General features: G+C 36.3%; 1 protein-coding gene across 4 annotated transcripts in view; it reads right to left on the reverse strand.

The window, feature by feature from the left end:
• tpd52l1 (tpd52 like 1) overlaps window positions 1-8,172 on the reverse strand; it is a 17,751-nt gene extending 9,579 nt beyond the window's left edge. For all 4 annotated transcript variants that reach the window (XM_027155430.2, XM_027155429.2, XM_027155428.2 and 1 more), the window contains exons 1-3: window positions 8,027-8,172; window positions 4,000-4,121; window positions 2,119-2,267 (exon numbers count right to left, since the gene is read on the reverse strand). In XM_027155430.2, coding sequence (XP_027011231.1) covers window positions 2,119-2,267; window positions 4,000-4,121; window positions 8,027-8,045 — 290 coding nt within the window. In that variant the 5' untranslated portion in view covers window positions 8,046-8,172. The remainder of the gene's footprint in view (window positions 1-2,118; window positions 2,268-3,999; window positions 4,122-8,026) is intronic.
• Between the last annotated feature and the right edge of the window lie 3,885 nt (window positions 8,173-12,057).

Genomic DNA, 12,057 nt, shown 5'->3' on the forward strand with positions numbered 1-12,057 from the left:
AAACATGGAAGTGCAACCTGTACAGACTGCAGTGGACAATAAAAAACTGGTAAAACAAAAATACAAATAAGAAGAGCAGAAAGGAACCTACTCATTAATCAGTGATTAATTTCCCCACCATTGTAGTCATGAAGACAGATCAGATGAGTGAAGAGAGAACAAAGAGGCTCACGTTCAAATGCCACGAGACATGAGTCCCTTCATGTAACGATACAGAGACTGATGTGGTTCTTTCTGATAATAAGTGAGAACTCATTTATCATTGTGAATTTATAATTCTTTAAAATGCTTTTTTTAACTGCTTAGTCTAATTTCTCTTATAACGCAAAGAAGATATCTTTACCTGTTCACACTGCTTTTATTTAAAGACTTTTTGCATTTTAACAGAAAAAAATCTGGCTGCATCTCATGTGGGCTGTGAGGGAACATGTGACACAGCCTTGAAATTTGTCCAAAATCTGTAATCTAAGAGGTCTGACATCATTGAGCTGTCTTTTAAATGGGACAGACTTTATTTTGGGAGCACCAAAGCTGCCCAAGACTGCTTTTTACCTAAATAAGCCTTGTCCAAATTATAATAAGGGGATCATTTTAATCAGATTCCACTCAGTGGATCTCCTGTGGCCGTACAGATGTGTTACTGTTTGCTAAGTGGTCTGTGCAGACGGTCTAGCAGCGCTGATGACATCATCCCGCTACCAGACAGTGTGTTCGCTCTAATGAGTACTGTATGTCCCGAGCTAGGGCTATAGATAATTGTGTGAAAACCATACAACAAATCTAAAGACTAAACAAAAGCTGTCCTGTTTGTAAACAGATGGACATGTCACCTCTTAATAAGAGACCAAAAGAACCATAAAATAAAATCAGTTTTTTTTGCTCCTTTGGTTCAATACTTTTTTTTTTTTTTAGAAATCTAAGATCTTTTTCATTTCACCTTACATCTGAATGTAATTTATAGTGAGAAGAAGTACTTACTGTAAAAGTCTACTACAATAGAGTTTGCAACACTTTTAACACTAATGTACAAATCATTGTGAGCTTGCAAACCAGCTCACCAAGGAACAATAAAGTGAGTGTACTGTAGCTCCTTTGGGATCTATTTCCACCACGAGCAAAAATAAACCAAATATTTGTCTGTGCTTTGTCCAAAATGTCACATATTCGACATTACGTTTGTACGCTGATTTACAGCCGGGCTGAATATTAAGTACAGCTGCACGCTGGCTTGTGTGATGTTGATAAATTATGTATTATTTTTGTTTGACATTGTCCGTGTTTTGTGTCTCTGCTATGAATGTTGGTTATGATTTTTGCACCATTAATTAAGGCACTACTGAGTTTACAAATGTGGCATGAATGCCAACACGAACCCTCTCCCTGACAACCCCATTCTGATTGTAAAACACGGTGGTGGAGACATAATGTTATGAGCTTGTTTCTTATCATAAGATTTAATATCCTATTATAACTCTTTCCAACTAGGAAGTAGAGTTGTAGTGGGAAGTGGTAGCTCAGTGGATTAACTAGTCATTGGACTACTGCTGGGTCATTGGGTAAAGCCTTTGACCCTCAAATCTCAGTTGTATCAAATGCAATCAATGGAATTTGCATAAATGTTACAGCACAGTGACATTCTTTCTTCGCTTATCCTAACTTTATAGTTTAGGGTCAGAGTGCCTGGTCAGCCATGATATAGCGCCCCTGGAGCAGTGAGGGATAAGAGCCTTGCTCAAGGGCCTAACAGTGGCAGCTTGGCAGTACTGGGGCTTGAACCCCCAATCTTCCAATCAACTCAGAGCTTTAACCACTTGAGCCACCAGTAAGACTTCACAACAAACAATGGTGTGCACACACAAATTAATCTAGGACTAACACAGAACAGGTAAAAATAAACAGGTAACAAACTGAGACAGCATTAAAACAGAATAATAATCAAATGCACAACCAGAATATTAAACAGAAGCAGCATTAGGACTGACAGGGGGAATAAGTTACATTGGCAATGTGACCCTATTTCATGCCTAAGGTTAAAAGCTAGACACTAATTACTGGCTATGTAAATTTTTTATAGCTGTGTAAAGATGAAGTGTGTCAATAAGAAGAAGGTTGACTCACGCTGTGCTTGACTGAACATCATTCCAGCTCCTGCTTAAGTTCTCTTTCAGTTCACTTAACGTTGTCATGCCCAGCATGTGCTTCAGCTCAGCATGACGCTTCTCTTTAGAGGCCAGAACTTGTTTCAATGTGGCAATTTCTTCCTCCAGCTGGTAAAAGAAATATAGGTTTTTGCCTTGCAACATATCATTCAGAAATGAGAATCTCCACTCCGCTGCAGGTCACATGTTTTTGTTGTTCTGTAATTTATCAAGCTAAAAAGAGGTAGCCAATATACAACCATAGCATACAGCCAACTAATTTGCTAGTAAAGTGTATTAGTGTACTTTACTAGCATGTGAAATGCAGTTAAAAGTAAATAAAATTTTAATCAATTAAAGTTATTCACAATATTTATGACATTTAAACATGAAGTGGTTGTTCCCTTTCAAGCGTTCATATTTTAACCCTTTTAACCACTACAGCAGAAAAAATCGGCTTATCAATCCGTATAAACAAATGAGTGATTTTCTAGCCGCCAGTCCGATATAAAACGAGACTGGACTCTTGGCTTTCAGTGTGAGCCGTGTGCTTTTCCATCTGTTGATAACCTTACACAGAATTTTATTGGTTGAAGACAACGGCTACAGATTCTAGATGTTTATGTAAAATCACTTGACATATATCAGAAAGACATATATCGCTAAACATTTGTGTGGGGAAAAAAAAAAGTTTCTGTTTTTTGGAATTTTTTCTATGAATCCTTTGCCATTAGTAAACTAGATAAAAACAGAAATACTTGAACAACTATAAATTCTTTAATCCCTGAGTGTCTACCTTAATATAAGCTTCATAACAATCACCACTCTGAAATGTGACATGACAAAAACAGTTAATACTGAACATGGGCACAACAAAACAGGAACAAATTCCAAAAATCGTTTCAAACTAGGAAGTGAAATTTTCGTCAAAGTGTAGTTATAATAAATATCAGCATTGTGAAGTAAAGCAGGAGAGTTACAGTTTATGAGCAAGTTGTGTTCATTGTGTATTGTGTTCCTGATTCTCAAAAGACTCTCTTTCATTCATGGCATTCACAATTCCAGCTGTGTGTGGATGTTTGTAATGTAGCAGGGGTGAGATCAAGAGGCTTGAGCTGCAGTTCCAGCATGTGAGATGTGTCACATCACTGTAAAGAGCATCGTGTTCAAACAAACACACCAAGTGACAACATTTGTTTTGGGAAAGTCAATACTGATTTGAGATTGTAGAGTCTACTTGTCCATGGGCTAACTATGAATCAACAAACTAATAGCCATGACATAAAACCTGCTTGTTCCAGGTGCTCAGGTAACAGCAATATGAAAGGTAAATGAAATAAGAAGGGTTTTCCTCTACACTGCAACTCCATTACTGAGAATGGAAAATGTGGAAATGCTGTTTTTTTTGCGTTCACAACCTTCCTTATGTCAAAACTACTGCAGTTCCTGCTCTGTTTGCTCTTCTAAAATACTCGATACAGAAATGATTTCTTTCAGGATACAAACAAATCTGGATATTTACAGGATTTTGGTAGATGATCCAAGAGTGACCTTTCTCTTTGAGGGTCAAGGACCTTGCACAGGGGCCAACAGTAGTAGCTTGGTGGTCCTGGGATTTGAATTCACAACTTCCCAATCAGTAGCCTACTGTATTACCTTAACCACTGAGCTATAACTTCGCTCATGTGAGGTACAACCTGTTAGCCTATCATAAGGAAGACAGACAAAAGCAAAAGTAAGTAGAATATCAACAATGAGTCAAAGTTTTACCTCAGATTTACATGGAACATCAGCTCCTAAAACTCTGGTGTGTTAACTCATAGTGAACTCCCCAGCATGACAGCTTGATGAGTAAAAGTACCTTTGTCAGCTCATTGTGCATGTCCTGTCTCTCTTCTTCTGTTATGGTGTTGTTCAGGTCCCCATCTGAATCCATGACCTCCTCTACTTCCTTAGCTGGCTCTTTTCCCATGAGTCCTGAGACTATAGAAACACAAAAATAAAGCAGAAGTCAGTCGTTGATCGTTTCTTTCATAGAAAAAGTTAGTACTGAAGATCAGGATGTGTAATTACACTAAAATATGTTTCATATAATGGTAATTCTACTGTATGAAATTGTCATAAAAAAAGAAAAATAAAGAAAACATCCTAAACTGCATTTACACAATGGCCAACAATCATGATGTCACAAAAATCATCATCTGTTGAATGTAAACATCTCGTATGATTTAAAGCTTAAGTTTTAGGATTTTCTAACACATATGGTTGATCATCTGAATTTTTTCTTAAAAAAATCGAGCCTAGATCTAATTCATTTTAATTGTTCACACTATGTAGTGCCACTTATTTAGAACAAGCCTTATGTCAACAACTCTAAGGAAGAAGCCTCTATTTTGATTTTTGTAGAAATAGACTCCATTTTAAAAGAAAACCAGCAGGTATTTTTAAGGTCATTGCAACTGGATGGTGATTTAAACCCCGAATAGTGACAGAGTGTGCTCGAAAAGGAAATATCCAGTGCCTTTGCCAATTAAATAGGAGATTAATAAGACTAATGAGAATAAAGGTGAAGCAGAGCACTCCAAGCTCAATCACAGAGTACAATGTCTATCAGACAGGTCACTCTGCTCTCAAATTAAAGTTTGGTTGATGAATATCTTTGAATACTGATTCTTCAGGACAAACTTAAGGAGTATTACAAGCAGTAATTTCTAAACTACAGCAGAAGGCCGAGTTAAATGAACAGTGTTGATTCTGGGAGGTGGTGCTTCATGTACTGTACATTGGCATTAATGAAGGGTTGGGTAAAAGAGTAAACAAATCATTTAAGTGATTTTCAGTAACTTCTGTAGCCCAAATTACTACCCAGTGAGTCGTTCAACCTAACCAATGATCATTTATATCTACTGAGTGATAAACATACACTTTACTTCACCGCTTTAGGCAACCATTAAGCTGCCAACAACAGTAAGGTCACTGACACTGTCACGAAGCAGAAATCTCACCACATCATTGCATCATCTCCAATATGGGCTAAACTGGGGAATTATGGGACAGGATTTAACTTATTGCTGGATTTGCACAAATGGTTTGCTGTTTTTGCACAAATCCTAACATTATCTCAGGGACTTGCTGCTAAGACACTGTGTTCACTATAGTATTACTGCAGGCTATATTGTCTGAACATACAGTATTTACACTGGTTGGTCGTGCTGTTTCTGTTTATTGTCTTTTGTGTATTTTTTGTATTGTCTTGTAACTTTTCGTCTGCATTGTCTTTTGTCCTGCACTGTCTTGTCTGTATTGTTGTCTTGTCCTGCACTGTTTGCAGCAGGTTGCACAGATGCACTTTATGTGGCTAAGACTACTTACTAAGTCCGTAGCCCTGTTTTTGTTTTATGTAGCATCACAATTCTGGAGAAACGTTGTCTCATTTCACTGTGTACTGCAACAGCTATATATGGTTGAAATGACAATAAAAGCTTCTTGAATTGACTTGTCTTGGATGCGCGCATCAAGATGTGAACCTGTGATCAGTTTTGTTTTTATCAGATTCTGATGCAAGGACAACACTGAAACACATTCTTCTCCTAACACAATGCTGAAAGACCTACCTGCATGGAGTTCCTCTTCTTCGTCTTCATTTGATTAGCAAAAAAGAAAACAAACTGACATGGTCTACAGTGTCGGGATGACGTAAGCAAGCAGAACGCATATGTGCGTAAGCACAGACTGGGTCTATGCCTGATTCTAACGTCATGCAAATTAAACACAACACAGAGGAACACAACAGAAGACACTCTGTTCTACGTGGCACAAAAACACACCACACTATCAAACTTCATGCAGAACAGCTATGAGAATAACGATCAGCATTTCAGAAGAAGAAGAAGAAGAAGAAGAAGAGACAGAGTTTAATAATATTTTATCCTTGACTTAAAATGCTTAGTGGTTTTTAAAAACAGGTCACACTCATGTTATCCAGAAGTATTCATTAGTCAGCTGTTCCAAGGAATCTTCCAAGGGAGGAGAGTTTTGTTGTTGCCAAATCCATAGTGAGTTCTATTTAAGTTTAACTTTTATAAGTGTCTTATAATAATTATTTGTTTGTAATATTTTGACAGTTTATACACAATTTTGTTTCAGCTCCATACTCTTTAATATTATTCTTTCCACCTAATTCATGTACACCTTGCTCCACCCCTAAGATCTCTAATGCCATACACCTAGTCTCTCTGGATAAGGGCGTCTGCCAAATGCTGTAAATGTAAATGTAAATGTAGTCCCTCCCTCTCATCACTCTGCCCAGATCAGCATTTCTACTGCTATACACCTGTATCCTTCCACTTCAGCATTTTGGTAGCAATACACCTGGTTCCATCCATTAAGTCTTTCTACATCTTACCCATTTGGCTCAACCCAACTCTTCTGGCTCCACCCTCTCTGTTAACCACGCCTTCTGTAGTTATGCATGTCGCTGTGTCCTCCTCAGTAGAGATACACGTAGCTCCGCCAATCCATGCAATCTGACCTAGCGACTCATTCCGCCTAATCTCCTTTGAAGAATATATACCTGACTCACTCAGCCCCTCATAATTTCTCGTCATCCAGTCATGTAGTCCTACATTTACTCTTTTTAGCAATACATCTAATTCTTTAGTTTTCAGATGTTTTGAGCTATACACCTGACTCCGCCCCTTTCTAAGCTCTCTGTAGCTACCTCGTTGATCCTTAGCTCTCTGACAAACAATATATACAACAAAGAAAGACTGTCAGTTTGGCAGAAAATCATTAAGCATAAAAAGTACAACACCAAGACTGTAAATTATGTAAATGTGTAGTTTTATTTGTGATATCTTATCATATCGGAACCTGAACTCAAAACCAAATTTAAACAAATAAAATGTGGTCGGATTCTAAAAGGCTAAAACTGTGATGAAACCCTGCCCCGGAGCTTAACCTAGAAATTTTAACACGTAGTGTGACTTGTCTAAATGTTGTGAGTTAGACTTGATTATATGTTAATGCATGAGGTATATGAGCATGGATTTGTCACTCATAAAACTCATTGTTTTTAGGAAATCTATGAAATCTTACAGGGATTACTGGGATTTGATCTCACACCTTTCTGACTATGTTGAGAGTGAATACTTCCACTTATGGTTGTGTGAAATGAACACTGCAAAGTCTCTCTCTCTCTCACACACACACACACACACACACACACACACACACACACACACAAATATTCGTAACCTTAACATTCATCACAAGCTGTTTTTTCCTTCTCCTTATTCATAATTTTTTCATCATCTTACCACATTCGTCTTCTTCAGGGGTCAGAATGCTAGAAGCCAGCTCTGTCAAGGTTATAAACATGCAGAAACATGGCAACACACAGGCTTGAATATAACCTTTAAAGACAGGATTAAGTGCCAGACATTTTACACACAGCTGCACTCTTTAACCAAGTCACAAGATTCTAGCTGTTTGAGCTTGAGTGAGTGAAATGGCCTTGGGTCAAGCATATGGTACTCTAAACCACATCCATAAAGACGTGTAAGTTAAAATAGGATGCAGCAGCATTCAGCTGGGATAAAATACCCAGAAATCCCATGAACATGGTTAGGTGAATGTTTACAACAACAAAAAAGCTTAAAACTGGTATGGTTTAGACATTGAATAAAACCCCTTAAACATAATAAAGTGTCAGTGTAGACCTTTAACCACTGTCTGAGCACTTGCATGCATCTTAAACCTAAAGCATGATTAATAATGACCATCTCTTTACATACAAACCAGAAACAACAGAAACTATAACAGTAATACAACCTACATTACAGAATAACATTTCCAAAACATTACATTACAGAAAAGCTAAAGCTCACCTTGCTGTCTTTGCTCCATGTCACTGCAATAAAACGACTGTTTTCAGTTTGCAGAGCCAACAATAATTCTATTTTAGTGGAGTTAAAATCAGCTCCTGTTTAACTCAGCTCTACTCCTACATTTAACTCCAGTCATGGGTTGCCAAATCAACTCTACGGAAGTAATAGGGTTGCCAGGTTGGAGTAAATAATACCATTTATTGTATATATTATATTGTAGATATATATTGTATTTCCCGGCATTCTTGGTATGTTAAATTGGATTTAACATTATTAAAACATTATTTTAACAAAAATAATAGACATATAATATAATATTTAAATATCTAAATACTTCATGTTATTGAATGAATATAAACTAAAATTAACACCTGAAAATATTTAGCATTTATTCATTATAATAATTTTTTATGTATTAATATATAAATACATATATATTTATTATAATATACTATTATAATAAATATATATTTATTTATATTTATTATTAATATATTGTTCATAAATATTATCTAAATAACAATGCAAACTATCATTTTTCATCATATATTATGTATGTAATGGAAAACACGTTGTGTTTCAAGCATTAGATGTTTGAATAGATTCACCCATGAATGAATACATGATTTATAAAATATTTATATAGTTATATTGGGATGGGTGCACAGTTTTAATAATGTAATAATGTTTTATGTGAAATATGCAAATAGGTTGTTATAAAGTACACGGTGGATAAAATGCCTATTATTTATTAATTTGTTTGTTTGTTTGTTTACGTTAAATATATTAAAATGTAATTTCAATTATATACAAATGGCAACTCAAACATGGAGAAAAAATGCTGTAGAATATATTATTACATTAAAATATATTATTATTCTAAAATGTATATTACATTCACTTTAAATTATAAAACACACAATACTAAAATAATAGACATAATCAGTATTAACATTTAACACACTTTGTTTTAGAACATTAGTCCAGACACATTATTTATAATATATCAATCTGGCAACATGAGGGAGGAGCGTTAAAAAGTGGACGTACAGAAAGTTAGATGTGGTCACAGTTTAACAGACATTTCCCATTAAAAAGAAGAACAATAAAAACCACAACTTAAATAAATAAAATAAATAAATAAATAAAAAAGTAAATAAGTTAATTAATTAATTACTAAGTAAATAAGTTAATTAATGAATTGTTATTAATTACTTAATATGTAAATAATTAACTTTTTTGCTTATTTATTTATTTCGATTAGAGCGTCGTTTGAAGTATGTGTTATTTTAGAGCAACAGCGCCTCCTGCTGTTACAACACGGCAAGGAGCGGCCATTTTGTTTTAGCTAACGGTTGCTAAGTCAGATACGTATGACTCAAAATGAAATACAAAGATTGAAACACTTTTTTTTTTCTTTTTTTTTACGATTTTTACAATTGACTTGTTTAAGTAATCTGTAATACTTCATACTTTTAATGTAATACAGGGCTCTCAAGTTTTAAAGACAGGCAAGCGTGACATCTCCAACACCCACCCCAACAAACAAACAAACAAATAAATAAATAAAAAAAAAACAATAATGGGGGAGTAAGGATCACTGACCACAATTTAATTTGTGTGTGTGTGTGTGTGTGTGTGTGTGTGTGTGTGTGTGTGTGTGTGTGTGTGTGTGTGTGAGAGAGAGAGAGAGAGAGAGAGAGAGAGAGAGAGAGAGAGAGAGAGAGAGAGAGAGAGAGAGAGAGAGAGAGATTATGACTGGTGGTGTTTATTGTAAGTGTTTGTTGCCTTTTTGGACTCCTTTATCATTTGTAATGTTGCACCCATCATTTACTGTAAAACAGTTCGGCTCAAGTCATTTTTAGGGTCATGATTGAGGACAATGTCCCGTCCAGAGACAAGCTGTTTCGTGTTGAGGTTTTGTTCAAACCGACCATCGAAAATACCCTCGCTAATGTTTTGTTTTCATTGGTTGTTGCATTAAATCTTATCCAAAAAGTGCTATTTTCTGATTGGCTATTGTGTAGCCTCTTTTCTTTGATTGGCTGATAATTGTCAGGCTCGACTAAGAACTGAGACGTATTTGATTCCTGCCCGGTTCCATATTAAATATATGATAAATAGTAAAAAAGTTTTTCTGCGTGAGAAATACGATGTGTGGCGTGAGAGCGTGACAAAAGACCCAGATGAGTGACTGTCACTCTCAATGCATGACACTTGACAGCCCTGGTAATATGTCATATTAGAACTGTGTAATAACACAAAATAAAAGCATAACGGCTATGCTATAAATAAAACAGTAGCTCTAACAGCTCACAAGTTACATTTTTATGACCTGTTGCATGTAAAATGTGTTTCTAAACCCGATAATGTGCTACTGATGAAAAAAGAAGTCCCTGTGCAAAAAGGAGATCATATCTAGGGAGAGTTTCACTCTGACAAAAAGATCAAATCTACGGAGTGTTTGACTGTCACCAAAAGGCTGCATAAATCTAGTCTGGACTAGAAAGAAATCAGCCCCCGCCTCGGTTCTACAGTACGTACCGTTCTGTGTTTTTTTTTTACACCCCATCGAAAATGATCTACTTTAAGGCCTTTGTTAACAGCAAATGGGGAAAACAATTTCCTCCCACTGCTCTGAACACATGGCACCTGGAGCAACAGGATGCTCATGTCAGAGTTAGTGAGGCTCTGGGCACATGTCTCAGCTCAGGAAGCAGTTCTTTAAAGTAAAGACACCATCATACAAAGTGCTGAGCTGGGCAGGAAATGAAATGCATGGAAGAGGACATTATGTGAAACTATTTGCTGAGGGGAAAAAATGAACAAATTCAAATTCTAAAGGGAAATCCAAGCACCAACATGTGTGCTGTCAAATCACAGAAATGAATAATAAGAGGCAAGAATGCAAGGACCTAAAAGGCTAAAGGCAGTTTTGAAACAAGCTTTTGCTCACCTGTGTTTTATACAGCAATATCCTGTGATCCAGCTTTGTTGCTCGATTTTAAATCAATTTATCAGAAATTTTCAATCAGTATAAACAAATGAATAATTTTATGTCCACAAGTCTGATCTAAAATGAGTCAGGAGTCTGTTGGCTTTTAGTGTAAGTAAATGTTTTTCTCTCTGTTGGATAACCTTACACAGAATTGTAGTGGTTGATGAGAACACCTTCACATTTTAGAGCTTTATGAACAAACACTTGGGGCATCTCAGAGAGCAGAAATTGGTCATTTACCTTGCAGATACGAACATTTGTACGGATCCTATGTGCTTTGTGTCTAATTTCTCTATGACATTATTGCCCCTAGTAGGCTAGGCAAATACAAAATACTTATGAAAAACTATTTTTAGGGATACTAATTCAGTAGAGTCATTAAGCAGCACTGTGTAGTGTGACATAGGGCTTAAAAACATAATACACAAATTACAGTTTTTGGCCTTTGGGAGAAAGACTTAAAATGGATGGGGCGGTGAATGACTTTGTAAATGCAAATAGATGTTTTTTTAGTGGCTGATATGGTATATCATCAGCCTGACACCGGCTATGCCCCATCTGCCCCTGACATGGATATTGCCCTGTTAGATTCTGTTTCTTTCAATCAGGATGTTTAATAGCCAGGATGTTTATCTGACTAAAGTAATCGCATAGCTGTCCATTGATACAATTTACCAAAAAAAAAAAAAAAAAAAAAAAAATCAATAGAAGTATGAGATGAATGAACATCTAAAGAATCCATCTCCCAGCCTGTGTACCCAAGATAAACCTCTCACCATCAGACTGTCTGGCAGAGTTCAGCCAAACACTCAACAGCTGGTATAGTGCATAGTGTGGATTTTTACTGCAAAGACCCCAGGGCAAGAAATCTTTGCTTGAACAGTCAGGTGTATATGCATTCCACCTGAAAAAGATAAAACATGTCCAAGTGGTGGATGAAGCAATTAAGGTTCTGGGTTGTTGATTGAAGGATTAGGGTTCAAGTCCCAGCACGGCCAAGCTGCCACTGTTGGGCCCTTGAGCAAGGCCCTTA

Source organism: Tachysurus fulvidraco, chromosome 16, assembly GCF_022655615.1.
Source record: "Tachysurus fulvidraco isolate hzauxx_2018 chromosome 16, HZAU_PFXX_2.0, whole genome shotgun sequence".
In the NCBI taxonomy this organism is placed as follows: Eukaryota; Metazoa; Chordata; class Actinopteri; order Siluriformes; family Bagridae; genus Tachysurus; species Tachysurus fulvidraco.